Here is an 18711-nt window from a genome sequence, read left to right on the forward strand (position 1 = left end):
CTGCAAATTCATTTCAAATGCCATTTTTGTCCTTGGGTGAATGTACATAACACTAAGCCATGATCCAGCAACAGTTTTCTATTTGGTTTAACTAGTATCATTTAAAGAGCATAATAAAGGATAATGCTTTAACAGCTATATCTTATCTGAGACAAATTTAACTTTAAGATCACGTGACAAGTAATGTACAAATATTCGTTAAGAACTTACCACTCTGTCAATCATCTTAAAGCGTCCACGTAACACACAGGGCAATATTTATAACCAGAAACTGCAGTGACTGATAAGTAGATACATTATTTTGTTAACCTCTACCTGAAAACATGTTTTCATTAAAAAACAAAACCCGAAAAACATAAATCTCGATTTATATGGTTTTACAATCAGGTCTTACTGAAGCAGCACAGACTTCATTTCCTTTCTTGCAGACAATATGCAGGAAGAAGAACCCACAAAGAGCATGCTGGCAATCTGACATATTGTACTATCTGGACTACAAGTAAGTCCTGAAATTCATTTGAAGAATGTCAAGGAGTTACGAGAGAGATTATGTAGTGGCCTTGATTTTTATTTTTCTTTACCTAGAATTCTACAAATTCTAAAATTTATCAATTGATGTATCTTTTAAATAAACAGCACCAGTCTTGCCCATTGATACAATTAAAATTTGACTTTCTCAGTTCTTAGTTCACAAGTTTATTATGAAAAACACTGCAGTGCTCTTGTGCAGTAACATCGTCTTACAGGAGGGAGGAAAAAAAAAAACAGTTCTGTTCAAAACAACTCACCAGGATCTGACAGTAACAAAGAACAACATGAGGCTGAGATTTGAGAAGGGGAAATAAACTGAGTGCAGACAAATCATACAATTAAATTAAACAGTATCCCTGAAAATAAACAAAACGATTTCAAAACTCACAAGTAGAGGAGAGGCCTTGGTACTTAATTTTAAAAATGTTCATTAAGCTCCAATGATTGTTTGCTGCTATTCTTATCTACAGTCATGCTGAGTAAAGCTATAGCTAAATGGAAGTTAAATTGTATTCACGAGGTGTTAATGTTTACATCTTATTATCTGCAGTCTCTCAGAGAAAGCAAAGTAACTACAAATAGCGCTATGCCAGAAACTGGTTTCTTGACCAACAATGTCGCTTCAGCATGCAATGAACTGGTTCATTCTAAAGTGGTCATGGCTGTTGATGACAAGAGGCTTTGTATTTTTATATGGCACATCTTTTTGGTCCGTGTGAAAACAAGTTTTTTTGAATGTTAACTATTCTCTGACACTTTGTGGAGTTACTGTTGCTCTTCCCATTTCCATTAGGTCAAAATATGGTTCATGGCAATACTGTACAAGTTTAAAATTTCGTTACAGGAAGTAGTCTGGGGTACGACGAGTAACATGTGGCTCGCCTCTGCGAGGTGCTGGGTCAAACTGCAAGCTGAAAAACAAGACATATTTGTTGTTTATACTCCAAGACATCAATGTACTGACAATTAAAATCAAGAATATTAGTCTTTGACTTTACATTTTTTAATAGTTTGTTTTTTTAAAAACTGAAGTATAATTGACTTACAGCACTGTTTTAGTTCCAGATGTACAACACAGTGTTTTGAAATTTCTATACGTTACAATATGATCTAGATAAGTCTAGTTACCACCTGTCACCATACAGTTATTACAATATTACTATATTCCCCATGTTGTATATTTCATCCCTGTGCAGATTTTTACACATTTCCCCCCCCCATCCAATAACTTAATGTAAGAGAACCCTAATCATGCATTTAATAAGGGTCTTCTAGCTGCACGCCTCCTCAAAGAACCAAGGCAACTTCAGCTAGAGAGGATATGCTTCTGTATATTTGTAGTTCCTTCTAAGACCATTTGAAAAAAGGATTCTAAATAAAGAAAGTTTAAATAGCCTAAGGTACTGTTACCTATCATCTCATCCTCAGGATATATTTTATTAACTCTACAATAAAAACATGGATTTAAAAGTTAAAACCCTAATAATTCATACTAGGATCTAGGTTTCTGTTGATGTGTTTCAAAGGAAACTTAAAAATCCAATTGGAATCTGGATTTAGCATGAGCTCTTGAACTGTTAAACTTCCCATTAAAACTAATATATTCAAATAATGGTAACCAACAACTCAAGTGTAAATACTTACAAAGAGTATTTTAGAGTATCATCAAGTTCCATGATTGCAGCTTGGTTACCGCAACGATAACAATAGTTTGGAGCACTGAAAATCGTTACTACATTTCGGTCATGGCACCAGTTATATCCCTACAAGGAAAAGAACAGAAAAAAATCCCGTATTTTACTCCCTTATTTACACAACTAAATGTGACTTCTCTCGAGGGAAAAAAAAGATCTCCCCTTCTGCCCAAAAGGCTTTTTAAAAAGTATTGCTTTGTTTCTGGATGATTTAATAATTTTCTGTACTCCACACAACTTTTTTTCTTTTTGCTGTGCTGTGCAGCTTGTGGGATCTCAGATCTCAGTTCCCCGACCAGGGAATGAACCCAGGCCATGGCAGTGAAAGCACCGAATCCTAACCACTAGACCACCAGGGAACTCCTTCTGCCCAACTTAAAAAAAAACAAACAAAAAAAGAAACCATGTATTTATTTTTTCCCAAAAGTACAGAAGTAGTCTACTATAAAAAGAAAATCCCTAAAAAAAATCACTAATCAGAAAAGGATAAGCTACTTCTTATATATCCGACTTTCAGTAAATAACAGCATTTCTTCAGCCTCTCTTATTGCAGCAGCCCTAAACATGATACAAGAATGAGTATATGGCCATTCCTTGTAGAGGCAGATACATACCCCTGGAGACCAGAACCTTATTCTGTCCTCAGTACAGGCATTACCTGTACTGCCCAAGGTACAAAGGAGAGGTGCCTCTAGGAACTCCAGCCTCATTCTCTCAAAGCCCATCTGAATGCATGAGTTACTTTTCAAGTATTGTTCACAAATTTCTTTCCCTATCTCTAGCAAAGTCAGACTTTATTGATAATCACAATATAGTTGTATTAGTACTAATCTAAATAGGACCCTAATTTTATAAGTATGCTAATCAATGTTCTATGCTAAGAATTTAGCCCATTTCCCTTTAGCTTCTTCTTTCAAATCACCTGTAATCCTATCATCCAAAGGACCACTTAAACATTTTGCTGTATTTCTTCCCAAACTCTCTTCCATACATACACATGTTAAATACATGAAATAAAACTGAGACCATAAAATATTATTTTTCACTCTCCCCCATCTTACTTTCCCAGCCTTAAACCCCAAGCACTACCCAGTCATTAAGAATTCTCTGAAAACATTTTACCTGTGAATTTCATTTGGATCAAAAGTTTGAGATCTTAGTTCTAGTGTGCATCCACTGAAAAGGCTCAGGCTATAATGGCAAATTCATCAGAAGAATACATGGCATGTTCTCACTATATCATATAATTTAAAATTTCCTAAGATCTTTCTTCATTTTTACTTAAAAAGCAAATCAGTCAAAGAATAGAACATACCTCCATCACCAGCTGATGAGCTCTAGACACCAACGTGAGGCCATTGGCATGATTAAATGTCTCAGAAATATCTTGCCCAAAGGTGTAACCAGCTCCTCGAGGAGATATACCCCAACCTCCACGGTCATCTGGATCTGACCATAGCAAGTCACACATTGGACCCTAAAAAGCAAGTTATATTTTAGATTGCCTTTTGCAAAATTGGTTAATATGTGATCTGAGTAATTCACCAGAAGCAGCACCCTACTAAGTCACTTTTTGAATGGTGTTTGCTGAAAATGGTAAAAGGTTTTGCAGATAGAGTCAAATAAATAAGAAACTATTTCCAGATGTCTTTAAGAGGCAGAGCCTACATCAATGAGTCCCAACAGCAACAAGCCCTAACTAATTAATCTGCCTAGTGTATGCAAATTTCAATGTTAGGCAGTAGAGTTTAGTAACTAAGGCAGAAGCTCTTAAGACAACCAACACCTAGGTCCTAAACCCAGTCCCAGAGCTGTTGTGATCTTGGTAGGTTTCTTAACGTTAGCTTCTGAAGAATGGGGTCAACAAGAGTGCTCACACCACATGATCATTTTTGAGAATTAAACAAGAAAATACATACAATGAACTAAGTTACAATTAAATATTTCCTTTCTCTAAAAAGTTTTTTGAAAAGAAAAGATTTTATTACCAAAAATAAGGTCAATACCTCATGGGGAACTTCTTGTAGGCGATCAAGTGCTCTGATGTGATCCAGTGTATCTATGGATGGTGAGAGGCCACCATGTAGACAGAAGATCTGAAAAGAGTGGTTTACAACATTACCCTCATTTAAAATAAACTACAAACATTCTGGACTAAGCTGCAGGCTGTAGCCCACATCACTCGGCCCTGTTGGTGTTTCTGTGTTCTGCCAGAACCAGGCTTGTTTCTGCAGATCTTTCTTTCTTGCCTCCCACTCTAAACTATGGAATACACTCCCTTTCTTCCTGATAAACCATCCCTACTGCACCCAAACCCCAATCAGCTCTTCTAAGAAAACATTTCTCTGACCTTACCCTCAATATAGACAATTATCTTCCTTCTCACAGAATTTCCTTGCAGTTTCTTCTGTGCACTGCTCTACTGGGACCAGTAAATAGCTAATTACATCTCCCCGACATGTCCAGAAACAGCCCAAGAGGATGGACGGGCTACATCTTCCATCCCCCTGTGGTCCCAACATATAGTTCAGTGCCCCTCACAAAGAAGGCACTTCAAAGAAAAACCCCAAAGGGATGTGAGGATGGAAAAATAAGTTACTGGCACCTAAATGTAAGAAAGCAGATTCTTGAAAATAATCGGCAATGTAAGTTTTAAGAAGACCTACATACCTGCCCATCCACCAAGGCAGTGAGAGGAAGATAGTCAAAAAGATCTGTAAAATATTTCCAAACATTTGCATTTCCATACTTCCGTAAACACTCATCATAGAAACCATATACTTGTGTGATCTGTCTGCTCTCATGATTTCCTCGAAGAATGGTGATGCGTTCACGGTAACGAACCTGAAACAACAAAGTTGAAAACAACATGAACGGCTGGCTCCTTCAAAAACCAAATAGAAATCCAGCAAACATTCTACAGGGAAATACAGAATTCCAGCTTTGCTGGAAAAAACATCCCACACCCCCACATCACACAAAAGTGAAATCACACCTACAGATCATTTATGCCATGGGGTATCTGCCAACCCCATTTCAACTAAAATCAAACTCTCACTACCACCAACTTTATCCCACGCATAATCATCAGCTGCAAAACTCCCTCCATGAGTTTTTTTTATTACATTATACAACAACCATTACAATCCAGTTTTAGAACCTTTCCATTAACCCAAAAAGATCCCTCGTGCCTGTCTGCAATCACTCCCGACTCCCACTCTCAGCAACTACTGATACTTTGTCTCTTGAGATTTGCTTTCTCTAGAAATTTCACATAAATGGAATCAATACAATATGTAGTTTTTTTGTGTGTCTGGCTTCTTTCACTTAGCAGAATATTTTTTAGACTCATCTGTGAATGGACCAGTGGTCTGTCTCATCTTACCGCTCTGCACAGTATTCCATTGTATGGCTATACCGTATTTTGGTTTTTTATTCACCAGTAGACTGAACATTTGGATTGTCTGCAGTTTTTGGCTATTATGAATAATGTTGCTATGATCAAACCACATATAAGAAGTTTCTGTACGCATATATGCTTTCATTTCTCTTGGACAGATTCCTAAGTTTCTAATCTCTTCAACAAACTCACAAACATACGGTATTATACTAGCCTTATTGATGCAAGCCATTCTAATGGGCCTGATTCTGATTTTAATTTGCATTTCCCTGATGACTAAGGTTTGAGCATCTTTTCATGTGCTTAATTAATGACCATTCATATATCTTCTTGGGTGAAACATCTATTCAAATATTTTGTCCACTTAAAAATTATGTCTTCTTATAGGTTTTAAAAAAAATATATGAATACAAGTACTTTTTTCTTAGTGATGTCTTTTGAAGAACAAAAATTCAATTTTTATGAAGTCTAATTTATCAGTTTTTTAATGGCTTGTGTTTCTGGTATCATATCTAAGACATCTTTGCCAAACCCAAGGTTACAAAGATTTTCTCTGTTTTATTTTAGAAGTTTCACAGTTTTAGCACTCATATTTAGATCTATGATTGACGCTGATCCATTTGTAAGGTATGAGGTAGCTAACTTCATTTTTTGCATATGGATGCCCAACTGTTCCAGCACTATTTGCTTAAGTTTCCTTTCCCCTGTATTAAGTCTGCTAGGGCTACCATACGAGGTACCACAGACTGGAAGCCTTAAACAACAGAAATTTATTTCCTCACAGTTCTAGAGGCTAGAAGTCCAAGATCAAGATAAAGGTGTCAGCAGGGTTGGTTCCTTCTGAAGGCATCTCTTCTTTGGCTAGATAACGGCCATCTTCTCCATGTGTCTTCTCATCTTCCCTCTGTATGTGTCCTAATCTCTTCTTATAAGGACACCAGTCATATTGGATTAGGGGTCACCTATATGACCTCATTTTACCTTAATTACCTCTTTAAAGGCCCCACCTCCAATACAGTCACATTCTGAGGTACTGGGAGTTAGGACTGCAACATATGAATTTGGGGAAGGGTGGTGGTGGCACAAGTCAGCTCATAACACATTCAAACATAAACTCTTAAAGGTAGCATATTTATTCCTCCTCTGAGCACTGGGATTCATCCTGGGCTTTAAGTGCAGGTTAGCTTGCAAGGCTGCTTTCATAGCATCTAGAGTCACTGCAGAAACTTTCCATCATTTAATTCAACTCCTTCAATTTACAGATGCAGAACATAATGACCTCCAAAAATGTTTTGTAGCACTTTACATGATTCAGACCTGTAGCTTCATGAACACTTACACTTTGTTAATTGCCTAAAATTCAGCTCTTGCCAAAACCACATCTCATTGCTTCTCTAGTACTAGAAGATGCTGGCAGCCATCTTACCATTCTACATATTCTTTAAAATAAAATCATCTCCCCAAAAGTAAAGTCAAATAATTTCTTTTAAGGGAGAAAGGTCATCTCAAAAAAGCTTTTTACCATTTTGTGTTTCACCTTCAGATCTTTGTATATCTCCCAGAGCTACAACTGGTATAAAACAACATGCTTTCTTTAATTATCATTTCTATTGTTCTAGATTATGTCATGTTTAATAGCTGCAAACTATTCCATTGAGATAAGCCATAATTTAGATATTCACTTACCATTAGATATTTATATCAATTCTTTCTCTGATATTTAAGATACAATTTATGTTTTCATGTAAGTAAAGCTCTTTTCCTCTTAAACTTCTTCCTCTGCACAATTATACGATTATTGTGTCAAAGGATATAAACATGCCAATATTTGAAATATTTTGCTCCTTTAAATACTTCAAAAATATCTAGAAAGGTAATTATATTACCTCTCATATCCCAAATTACTGAACTAAAATTTCTATTTAATCAGCTTTCTAGCACTTTTTTTTCCCCCTGATTTTTTTTTTTCCTAGCATTTTTAAATCATCTGACTGAGGCATTTTCTTCCTTAGAAAATAACCTTCTTGTTTTTATTCTGTACCAGTCCCTCATTCAGAATGAAGATAGACCTATGATTTATTAAGTCCCAAACCTGAATATCTAAATTCCTAAATGTGGGGATTTATTCTAAAAGCTAACATGCAGATGCAGAAAACCACAAATCACTGGGAAAAAAAGGACATTCAAGAGGACTGCCATACCCAATTCAAAATGCTCAAACATAAAACTGAAATTACCTTAAGAGCTACAAGCAGAGTAACTGTTTCAACTGAATAATATCCTCTGTCAACATAATCTCCCATAAACAAGTAATTTGTATCTGGTGATTTGCCACCAATTCTAAACAGTTCCATGAGATCATGAAATTGCCCATGCACATCTCCACAGACAGTGACTGGACATCGAACTTCTTGCACGTTGGATTCTTTTGTCAGGATTTCTTTAGCCTACAGATAAGAGAAAAATAAACCAAGACATTTCACATTAAACAACATTAACAAAGATATGTTTAATTACACATAAGATATGTTTAAGTTACCCTTAATACAGCTTTAAAGGGCAGACTCAGCATAAGATCAAATTGCAAACAATTACAATCCCATTAAAATAAGTGGGCAAGACCATGCCTGGAACCTATCCACCAGCTATCTCACCTCTAATACCTAGAAAAAAAAACATGTATCAAGATACGTAGTCCCATTCCTCTCATCAGTATGATGAGTTTTAGATCTATCAGTTGCCATGTAAGTGCTAAAGAGATCATTATTAGTAGCCATATAAGATCAATGAAAATGGAGCAAGACACTCAGGTACCTAGTTCCCTAGCTTTAGAGTTCTAACTACAATGCACTCTAGGATTCCAGGCTACGAGGAGAGATTTCTTAGTCCTACTTTTAAAAAAAAGATTTTTGGAAGACATTAAAATTTTGTCTGTATTTTGGGTTTTTTACCCTCTTTATATCAAAACATAAACTTCTCATTTTACAATTGTGACTGTTCAATATACATGGTTTTTATGCTGCTTTCAGAAAACTGTTTGGCATCCTATGCATTCGCCCACAAATTCAAACATCAAAACATTACTTTTAAGAGCAACATAATATTCCACTCAGTAGAAACTCTTTTATTCATTTCAACACACATTTATTGATCATTTACTGTATGCCAAAAACTGTAAAGAGAACTGGGAGATAATCATTCATTTGCTCAACCATGAGTGATACTTTGTGCCAGGCCCTGTGCTAGCCCCTGGAGGTATAGTGAACAAGATAAAGATAGATCATTCCCACACCAGGGCTGGGGAGGGGGTACAGGGGAACGACCACAAACAAGTAACCAAGTAACAAAGTACAGACTGTATTAAGTGCCATGGAAGAAAGGGAGAGAGTAACTGGTGGAGGCCACTTTTTAAGATATCACAACAAACAAGACGCCCGTAAACGTACACAGTGGAGCAGGAGAGGCAGACAATAAAAGATCATTACAAAAGAAAGGGCCAAGTGCTAAGACATGCTAGAGTAAGCAGCAGTGTTCCGGGCTCACAAAAACTGAGAGCTATGAAAACTGTCTGAGGTGCAAATAATGGGCAGGAGCTACAGAAACGGGATGGGAGTAGGGATGGGAGTAGGAAACCGGAGGACATAAAACACCGGCAGATGCAATCATGTGTATAAAGTCCAAGGAGTTAAGCAGAAAAGGTTAACATGGCTAAAGCATAGCATGCAAGAGTAGAGAAGAGAGCAGACTGGGGTGGGGGCAGGTTAACAAACTACCCTGGTTTTTAGCACTGATAGTCCTGTATCCCAAGAAACACCTCAGTTGTACCCAGGCAAACCATGATGACAGTTGGTCACCCAGCTAGGAAATGTAGGAGGAGAATGGAGCATGGATATGGACTGAAAACAAGTCTAATCAAAGTAGTATTAAAACAAAGATCCACTGGCAGAAAATTTGATTAGTGAATTAAGGATTTCAGAGGTAGGGCTGTGGATATGGATATCTGAGGTGGAGTAGAGCTTAAAGGCCACCCACCAGTATTCAGGGACCAACCCACGGACAAGTCTTGCCTAGTCTCCTTCCAAAACATCTCAATCCATATGCTTCTATCTTCTTTGCCAATATCCTGGTCCAAGCCACCATCAACTAACCTGGATTACTGTGCTAGCCTCCACAATAAACTCCCTGTTTCTAGTCTTCCTGCCTCCAATTTAATTTCCATGCAACAATCAAAGTGACAGTTTAAAAAATTATCACCAGATTCATTTTATCCACCATTGTCTACACAGCACCTCGCTAAAACAATGCCCACGCGCTTAATATATATTTTGAGGGAATCAAGAACTTAAACTGAGACAGCTCATCTTTAGGGAGAGTCATGGATGTCTGCCAGGACAACAGCATAAGTACGGACCTGGAAAGTGGTACCAAGTTCTCTGGAGAATGAAGAAATAACAGGTAATAACCATAAGGAAAAATGTCCAGGTATCTAGGTAAAGGACAGAAGCCTGAAAAACACAGGGAATTTTATCCTCAAATAGAAGGATGCAGAACCCATCCACCTGGGAGGGCTACTAGAGAAGGTTAAAGACTTCCTCAGGGAGAGTCAGTTAAGCCAAGAAGGTAAAAGTAATTTGTTCTGAGAATGGGTTTAAAGTGTTTTACTTCATGTATCCAATCAACATTTACTGAGCATCTTCTATGTGGGATCAGCAGTATGGAATGGCGTCCCAGAATGTACAGTGGGAGGCTGGGTCAAGGGAAGGCAACACACTGCAATATGCGGGTGAAACTATCATAAGAGAATTGTTGCTAATGAGCCATTGCTCATTACATTTTGAGTGACAACCAAGGATGTCAAGGACTGGTTTTAAGGTAGTGGTATGCAACCTTAGCGGCACATTAAAAAATCACTTGAGAAGCTCTTTAAAAATATCCAGATGCCCAAACTACTCCTCTCCCAATTAAGTCAGAATCTTTGTGGGATCCAAGCGTCAATAGTTTTTTTAAGTCTCCCCTCCCCACCCTACACTAGTGCTTTCTTAGGTGCAGCCAAGTTTAAGAACCACTATTTTCAAGTCTCCAAACATTTTGGGAAGCCTATTTCAGGACATTTACCAACCACTGACATCGCAATATTAGTTATTAATTTCATCTAACATTTTTAAATTTAGAAAAAATTTCCACTGTGTTTCAAAAGGAGATATTTCTTAAGAAATACATATAATCCATCTCGCTACAGTAATTCCAACTTCCCAATTTATTATTACTAAAAAGCAGAAGTTCACTAGGCATATTCCATTACTAAACCTGTTTGGAATTAATACCAGGCCTGGTGTTTTCAGCACCTAGTACATACTAATGAAAACAGCTATGAATGAAATGATAGGTCCTACTTAAAAGAAATTTGCAGGACTCCCCTGGTGGCTCAGTGATTAAGAATCCACCTGCCAATACAGGGGACGAGGGTTCGAGCTCTGGCCCAGGAAGATCCCACATGCCACGGAGCAACTAAGCCTGTGCACCACAACGACTGAGCCTGCGCTCTAGAACCCACGAGCCACAACTACGGAAGCCCACGTGCCTAGAGCCCGTGCTTCACAACAAGAGAAGCCACCGCGATGAGAAGCCCACGCACCGCAACCAAGAGTAGCCCCCGCTCGCCACAACTAGAGAGAGCCCGCACGCAGCAACGAAGACCCAACACAGCCAAAAGTAAAAATAAAATAAATAAGTTTATTAAAAAAAATTTTTTTAAAAAAACACACTTTTTGGGTTTTTGTCTCAAATTATCAGTTCTCAGATGATCACTACACAAAATACACTAGTCCCAGAACACCACAACAAAAAACTGTAGACGTCCTTACTAAAGATTATTCTAGTCAGGAAAACTAATCATAGCATAGCTTCTCTCAGACATCTCTTTTTCTATCACGGGAGTCAGGCCTTATAAATCCCAGAAGCACCTAATAGCACCCCCCTCTATGGGTCACCCAATGGGACCTCTAATGAGTCACCTTTAGTGCCTCCAGGCCTTCTCCAACCATCAGTTGACGCGGAGCAACTAAGTCCATGCGCCACAATTACCGAGCCTGTGCTCTAGAGCCCGCGAGCCACAACTACTAAAGCCCACGTGCCTAGAGTCCATGCTCCACGACAAGAGAAGCCACCGCAATGAGAAGCCCGTGACCCGCAACGAGAAGCCCGCACACAGCAACGAAGAGTAGCCCCCGCTCGCCGCAACTAGAGAAAGCCCGCGCACAGCAACGAAGACCCAACACAGCCAAAGAGAAATAAATAAAAAATAAATTTATATATATAAAAAAATTTTGGTTGAATGTATTCCAAAAACAAATGTACACTGTCACAGTTAATAGTATCACTGACACTCCATAACCTGTGTGAACTACACTTTGCGTGACTATCTAGGTAATCTAATGTTTGTCTTCCAGGTGCACTCTAGAACAAAGGTTCTCAACCTTCTTTCAGGCCCCTCAACAACAGAAAGGTAAAAATTCCCATTGGTGGTAGTAACTAAATGACTAAGGCAGAGGTGGGGACAGGGTGTGCCAGAGCAACTGGCCAGCTGGTCACGTACAGTTTAGAAAATACCCAGATGCAGATATGCCTCTGTCACTGCTTTGTTTATCCATTCCAAACCACAATACCAATAGCAACCATGTATTGTGAAGAAATTAAGCTGTTAATCCCAGATTGCTCTTCACAGTTTTTTCAGACCCCACCCCCACCCGCAGCCATTTACTGGCAACCAGACCTCTGTCAGCCTCTTCTACAACTTCTGCTCCAGAAGCTGAAAGAAAGCCTATTTTAAACAACAAACAAAATCTTTCCCCTTCCCAGTTCTAGTTCATTTCAGATCTCACTTGTGTAGGAGAGAGCAGGTTGAGGGTTTTTTCAGAAAAGGATGGTAATGTGAAATGGGTAAGGAAAAAGGTAAAAATAAGAGAAACAGGTCAAAGTATAAAGAAAACGGTTAAGGGGTGGGGGGTGATTCTATGCCACACATAAGTTTTCCTACCTCTCCTCAGCACCCTCAAAAAAGACCTCTCTCTGGGACTTCCCTGGTGGCGCAGTGGTTAAGAATCCACCTGCCATTGCAGAGGAACACGGGTTCGAGCCCTGGTATGGGACGATCCCACATGCCGCAGAGTAACTAAGCCCGTGAGTGCGCCACAACTACTGAGCCTGCGCTCTAGAGCCCGCGAGCCACAACTCCTGAAGCCCGCGCGCCTAGAGCCCGTGCTCCGCGACAAGAGAAGCCACAGCAATGAGAAGCCCGCGCACCGCAACAAAGAGTAGTCCCCACTCGCTGCAACTAGAGAAAGCCTACGTGTAGCAGCAAAGACCCAACGCAGCCAAAAATAAATAAATAAATTTACAAAAACAAACAAAAAACACCAACCCTCTCCACCATGCATCAACCCAAACCCAATGTCTCCTGGTTTTCCTAGCTTATCTCCTCCAAACTAAACAAGTAATACTCCACAGGTAACTGACAAACCTGACTTACAATGAGATAGAGGAAAAAAAGACCACCAGACTACTGTTAACTCAAATGCTGTCCCAGTGCCCATCATTCTTTCTATAGCATGAGTTTCACCTTAGTCCTATTGCCCATATTTGCAGACACAGAACTCTTGGCTCTGATACAGAAAACAAAGGCAGAGTGGGGCAGGGAGTGGGGGGAACTTGTGTGTCCGAACAGAAGAACTGTTCACCTTTTTGGTGTTTCCTCATTAAGTCAACTCAAAACCAACTGCACTACCGCTTCATGCCTGGGAGATCAAAGAATACACACAGGCAAACAGCCTTGACTGTGGAAGCTATGAGGATAAAAAGAAGGGCATTTTAACAAGCTTAATGAACAATATAAATGTCAGTTACACTTTATTAGAATATTTTAGAACTCGGTCTCTGGATCATGATTTACAGTATCTGAGAATACACAGAAAATTAACTGGGGTTTATCATCTCACTTATCTTATTTGAGAGACAAATGCAGTTAGCCACGTCCAAAATTGAAAAATAATTCCTGTTTCCTCCTCCAGGAGAGAGTGGGACAACAGTATGTGACGTGAATAGGAAGCTTTAAAGAACAAATATGCTTTCTTTTACAGAGCTGTTGATTCTACAATTCAGTCTGGCCCCAATTCATCTGCGTCTTCATTATTAACACTACCTCAAAAAAGAGAAGGGGGCTGTGAAGCAAGGCTAAAACATTGGGCTCACAAACCATAAACCTAGGCAATCTCAATTTAGCCCCTGTAGTCAAGTCACTTTATCTTTCTGAGCTGTGGTTTCCATCTCTAACTGAGGATAATTGTCTCATAAACCTGTTAAGAGAACTGTGTATGTGAAAGAATGATGAAAACAATATTCTGTATCATGCACCCCCCACAACTGCTTGTTCTCAATATTCAAATTACCTTTATGGAAATAAGCCAAACCACCTTTTAAATTAAACACACATACACATTCAAATATATTACCCATTTCATATAGGAATTTAACCTTGGTCAAGTACTTGCAGGTCATCCAACTAGCAGGAAGACTCATACTGCATTTTATTTATAGTGCTTGTAGAGCAATGGAAAACAGCATACCTAGGTAAAGAACTCCTTTGGAAAAACAAATCTGGCTATCAAACAACATTCTTCACAAGTTTGGTAAGACATGAAAGCACAAAGCCAAAAATCATACCTAAATGAAACCACTGCTGAACATAACAAAAGACTGTTTACTATGGTTAAAGCAAAAGCAAGCTGATACTATTTACTTCTTCCCATAAGTAGATGGAAACATACCAATCCAGTTATACAGGTGTAGCAAATGACTACAGAGCTGTGACTATAGACAAAACTGCTTCACTCACAACAAATTTTTAAACAACCAACAAATTATGATCCCCAAAATGACAAGGTATATTGCACACACAACAACCCTGTCTTTGATATAGACTTTAATCACATCTTGGGGGAAAATAGCTTAACTAATTAATAACATAAAAACCATATCCACCCTTGTCTAGAAACACACTTTCCTTCTTATAATCAAAGGAATTATCAACTATTACCAAATAGCTATCTCCACCAAGTATCGTTTCTTTAAAAAAAAAAAACTATTATAGTAATGAGAACTTTTGCTTCACTAAAAAGATTTGTACAAAAGATGTTTCAAGTCATGCACCCTAACTTATCCCATATACCTAAAAAGCTGCCTTCAAATTAACTTAGTTTGGAAGGTTAATAATGCTCCAAAAGTTGGAATACTTACAAGTTAAAAACAGTTTGAAGGCTGTGTGATAGCCCCCCAAAAGGATTCGTGTTTTGGAAATTTAGCTTCAAATATTTTCTCCTTTTTTTTGGCTCTAAGAATTAAAATCTTGACACAGTAGATAAGCAATGGAGATTTCAGCATAAATTGATTAACCTCACTACATCTTAGTTTTACAAACACGTGGCAAACAACGACTATTTACCAGATGGATCAAGCTTCAGCCACCCCACTGTAACTCCAGTATTATCTTCCGTTGTCTCCAACACAAACCCTCTACTTCTGTGTTCCATCTACTACTGACTTCCAACTATATTCAGGCTCCTTGAGAATAAGCATTATTATTTTTCACTGCTTTTCATTCATCTCATAAAAGTAAGCAATCTTGGATATCCAGTAAGTATTCAATATTTAAACACAAAGTACTAATTTAAAATGGAACTGTATAATGTAAGATTAGAAGGAACCTTGGAACATATATTTTAATTCTAGTTTATAGACAGGAAAATGTGGACCAAGTGAAGTGGTTGCCTCAAGGTCAATCACAATTAGTTAGTGGCAGAAAGAGGACTAGTGTCCAGTTCTAACTCACAGTCCAGTGGTCTTCCAATTACATCACTGCTCTCTTGCGATGTTTTCTACACAAATAACTAGTCATCTAGCCAACTACTGACTCAAAGTCTTAAACAGAGTAAAAACTCAACCTTAGAAGTCATTAAAATCATCACTTATAGTACTTAGAAACTAAGACCTAACACTATACATTAAATAATTTTTAAAAGCCTATTTCTAAACCTTTAAAACAAATATTATCCTCATTTGATGGAAGCAAATTAAGGATCAAGAAGCAACAAAAGACTCTACATTGCTACCATTAAAATTCAGCTCCAAAAAATGATGTGCCACCTCATCAATAGGAGAGTTTTGTTGAAGCACAGGATAAATAAATCCGAGTTAGACTAACTTAAATTGCAATTATTTACAGAATAGTTTCTGAAAAAGCCGGTTTTAGGAGCATATACATCAAACTCATGAACCTAATTCTCACATCAAGCCACAAACAAGTCAGCATAATTGCTTTCTAATACTCTTCACTAATACAAAATGCTAATATGATATTCCACAATTCTGTGGAACTAAAAAGAGATGCTGCAAAGTTAATTTTGAAAAGGTAAATTGAAACATTCATGGTGGAGCTCATCATTTTCTCTATTTAGGAAACTTAATTATAAGACTTAAACCCAACAGGCTATCTGTTTCCCCAACTCCTTGGAAAAAACAAATCAGAATTAGGTAATTTAAAACGGACTTACTAAAATAGACTACAACATTCCATTTTCAACACCTGTGAGATAAATTATTTAAACACTAAGCACAATATCTGGGATACTGTAAAAGCTCAATCGACAACTATTCTTATCATTACTACCACTATTTAAAGTCACAAATATACAAACAACTTTTCCAAGAAAGAGCCAGGATACAAAATTTGCTCTTATAGTTTGTTGCTCGTTTTAAAAAGAAATGGCAAAATGCCAAGTACGTTAGACTTAGAGAAGCGTTTCACACTACCCAATTTGAGTCGGCATATAAATCATAAACTGACACTTGATTTCCAATCCCAAAGTTCCTTATGTAGTATGACTCACCAAATTCTTCATTTCTTCCAACTATGAAAAATAAGTTATACTCTTCCCTATGACTACCACCATGACATTCGTAGAAACTAGGTTAGAAATTCATTTTAACATTCTTTAAAAACACGCTTCAAATAAGTCTCTGGAAAAGATATCTCGGTGAGTTTAACACAAACCACCCAAGACAGTACTAAAGCTGTGTGACCTTTAGAGAGGTCCTAGGATCTGGTCTATAAGCTTGCCGTTCGGGGAGCTTCTGGACAGCTCTAGACCTAAGAATTAGGTCTGAGTACAAGTAAAAAGCCTCTTACTCACCTGAGTCCCAGGCCCCACTCCCAGGCCATAGAACTCAAGTCCTCTTACCTACATCTCAAAACCGTCCCCAACCCTGACCCACAGGGTCTCCGCTCCCCACAGCCACCTCTCCCCGTGCCAAGGCCGGGAAGCTCTGAAGCCCCGGAGTTGGGCGAACGGCGCCATTTTAGGCGGCGGTGGCAACGACAACCAATCCCTGCGCGGGAGGCAGAGGGCGCCGGGTCGCCCGGGAGCCGCCGCCGGGCCGCGCCGGGCGCCGGTCTGGGAGGCTCGGGGGGCCGGGGCCTCCGCCATGTTGCACCCTCCCCATGGCCGCCTCCTTCTCTGCGGGCTCGGCCCGCCGCGGCTCCCGCATCCGAGGTGCAGCTCACCTTCTCGCAGAGGCTCTTGACCTGGGACTCGGACAGCTGCTTGCACTCGTTCAGCTGCTCGACCCACTGGTCCAGCTCCTTGGTGAACACCTTCTCGTCCATGATGCCACCCGCCCGAACCGGCTGCCGCTCCGCGCTCCTCCCGCGCCGCCGCCCGCACACGGGCCACACGCACACGCCGCCGCCGGTTCCCGGGGTACTTGTGCGGGTACTGGCGGTTGCTCGGCGCTAGCGCTGGCCCGCTGGCTCGCCCCTCCGTGCTCGGCCACCGGCCGCGGCCGTCCTCCACTCACTCTAGCCCCGGAGCTCTGCTCTCTGTAATGGCGGCCGCCGGCGTGGTGACGTCACGCCCGGCGTCAGGAGGCGGCGGGGTAGAAAGGCCAGGACCAGAGCTGCGCAACTGCGGCGCCAGCCCGGATCAGCCGCCAGACTGGAGTGCTAGGGACTGAGGCGCAGGCGCAACGTGGCCAGCTGGTAACAGGCACCTTAGCCTTTAGGGCGTTGTCCTCCAGAAGGGAGAGGCCGAGGGGGAAGGGAAGACCGAGACCGAGCAGGGGCCAGGCTTGCAGCTGGGAAGTAGGCTAATCCCAGAGCAGTACGTCCTGCGCGGCGGAGGTGCGGACGTGGCGCAGGCGCAGTCGGGGTGGCAGGGTGGCTCCTTGCTGCTGGAGATTTCTTCTCTAAGGCGATACGCTTCGGCTCTTCACCTGGCGACTGAAATCAAATCATGGAAATTAGAAATGCGACCCCATGGCTCCTCCGTGATACAACACTGGAATTGCGTGGGATTCCTGCATCTTGGGGGCAAGAACGGGCGCCGAGTGGTAGCCTGCTTGGAGTGGCCACCTTCGCCTCCGGGCGCGGCCGGCACTTTGTAATTAGGTCACTCGTAGGCGGAGGAGGGTGTACCCGTCGGGGGAGGGCCGCGCAGTGCGCCTGACTCCCCCGGCACACACCTATCCCCGGGCCTAGATGTCTCTTCCGGCGCGATGGCTGGGGCCTCGTAGCTCTCCTGGCTTCCGCACGCCCTGCGCAGCCTCACCCCTTGTACCCAAGGTGTGCGCCTTCCTCGTACTCCGGTTCCTCCTGGGGAGAAACGCTCCCCTCCCCCAACCCCTGCCCACTCGGGCCTACTTTCTCAAGGGAAGGCCGCAAGGAGATAGATGCACCCGTCCTGCCCGGGACCCGGTCGTGTTAGAAGCGGCAGTGGTCCGCGCTTTATATAAAGCTCGGATACCCTAGGATCGGACCTCTGTCTGGCTGTGAATCTCTTTGAGATTTGTGAAATGTTTTCACATTTCGTCGTCCTTCCCTTCACAGAAATATTTGGCTCCGTAGAGTGCCAACTATGTGCTAGATCCATGACTAGGAGAGAGGAGGGTCATCCAAACAGACACGGTACCCTACCCTGGTGGAGTTTGTATTCTCCCAACAGTACTTCCCAGGATGGTCTGCGGATAGGTAGGCAGAAG

At 40.6% G+C, this 18711-nt stretch overlaps 1 protein-coding gene across 1 annotated transcript; it reads right to left on the reverse strand.

Annotated features, from left to right (window-relative positions):
• Window positions 1–680: 680 nt before the first annotated feature.
• PPP2CA (protein phosphatase 2 catalytic subunit alpha) lies at window positions 681–18058 on the reverse strand. Its single transcript, XM_061189605.1, has 7 exons — window positions 17240–18058; window positions 7863–8072; window positions 4896–5069; window positions 4232–4321; window positions 3541–3702; window positions 2176–2294; window positions 681–1442 (listed from the first exon to the last, which is right to left on the reverse strand). The coding sequence occupies exons 1-7, from the start codon at window positions 17339–17341 to the stop codon at window positions 1370–1372; spliced, it is 930 nt and encodes a 309-aa protein (XP_061045588.1). The 5' UTR covers window positions 17342–18058; the 3' UTR covers window positions 681–1369.
• Window positions 18059–18711: the final 653 nt, after the last annotated feature.

This window comes from Eubalaena glacialis, chromosome 4 (assembly GCF_028564815.1).
Source record: "Eubalaena glacialis isolate mEubGla1 chromosome 4, mEubGla1.1.hap2.+ XY, whole genome shotgun sequence".
In the NCBI taxonomy this organism is placed as follows: Eukaryota; Metazoa; Chordata; class Mammalia; order Artiodactyla; family Balaenidae; genus Eubalaena; species Eubalaena glacialis.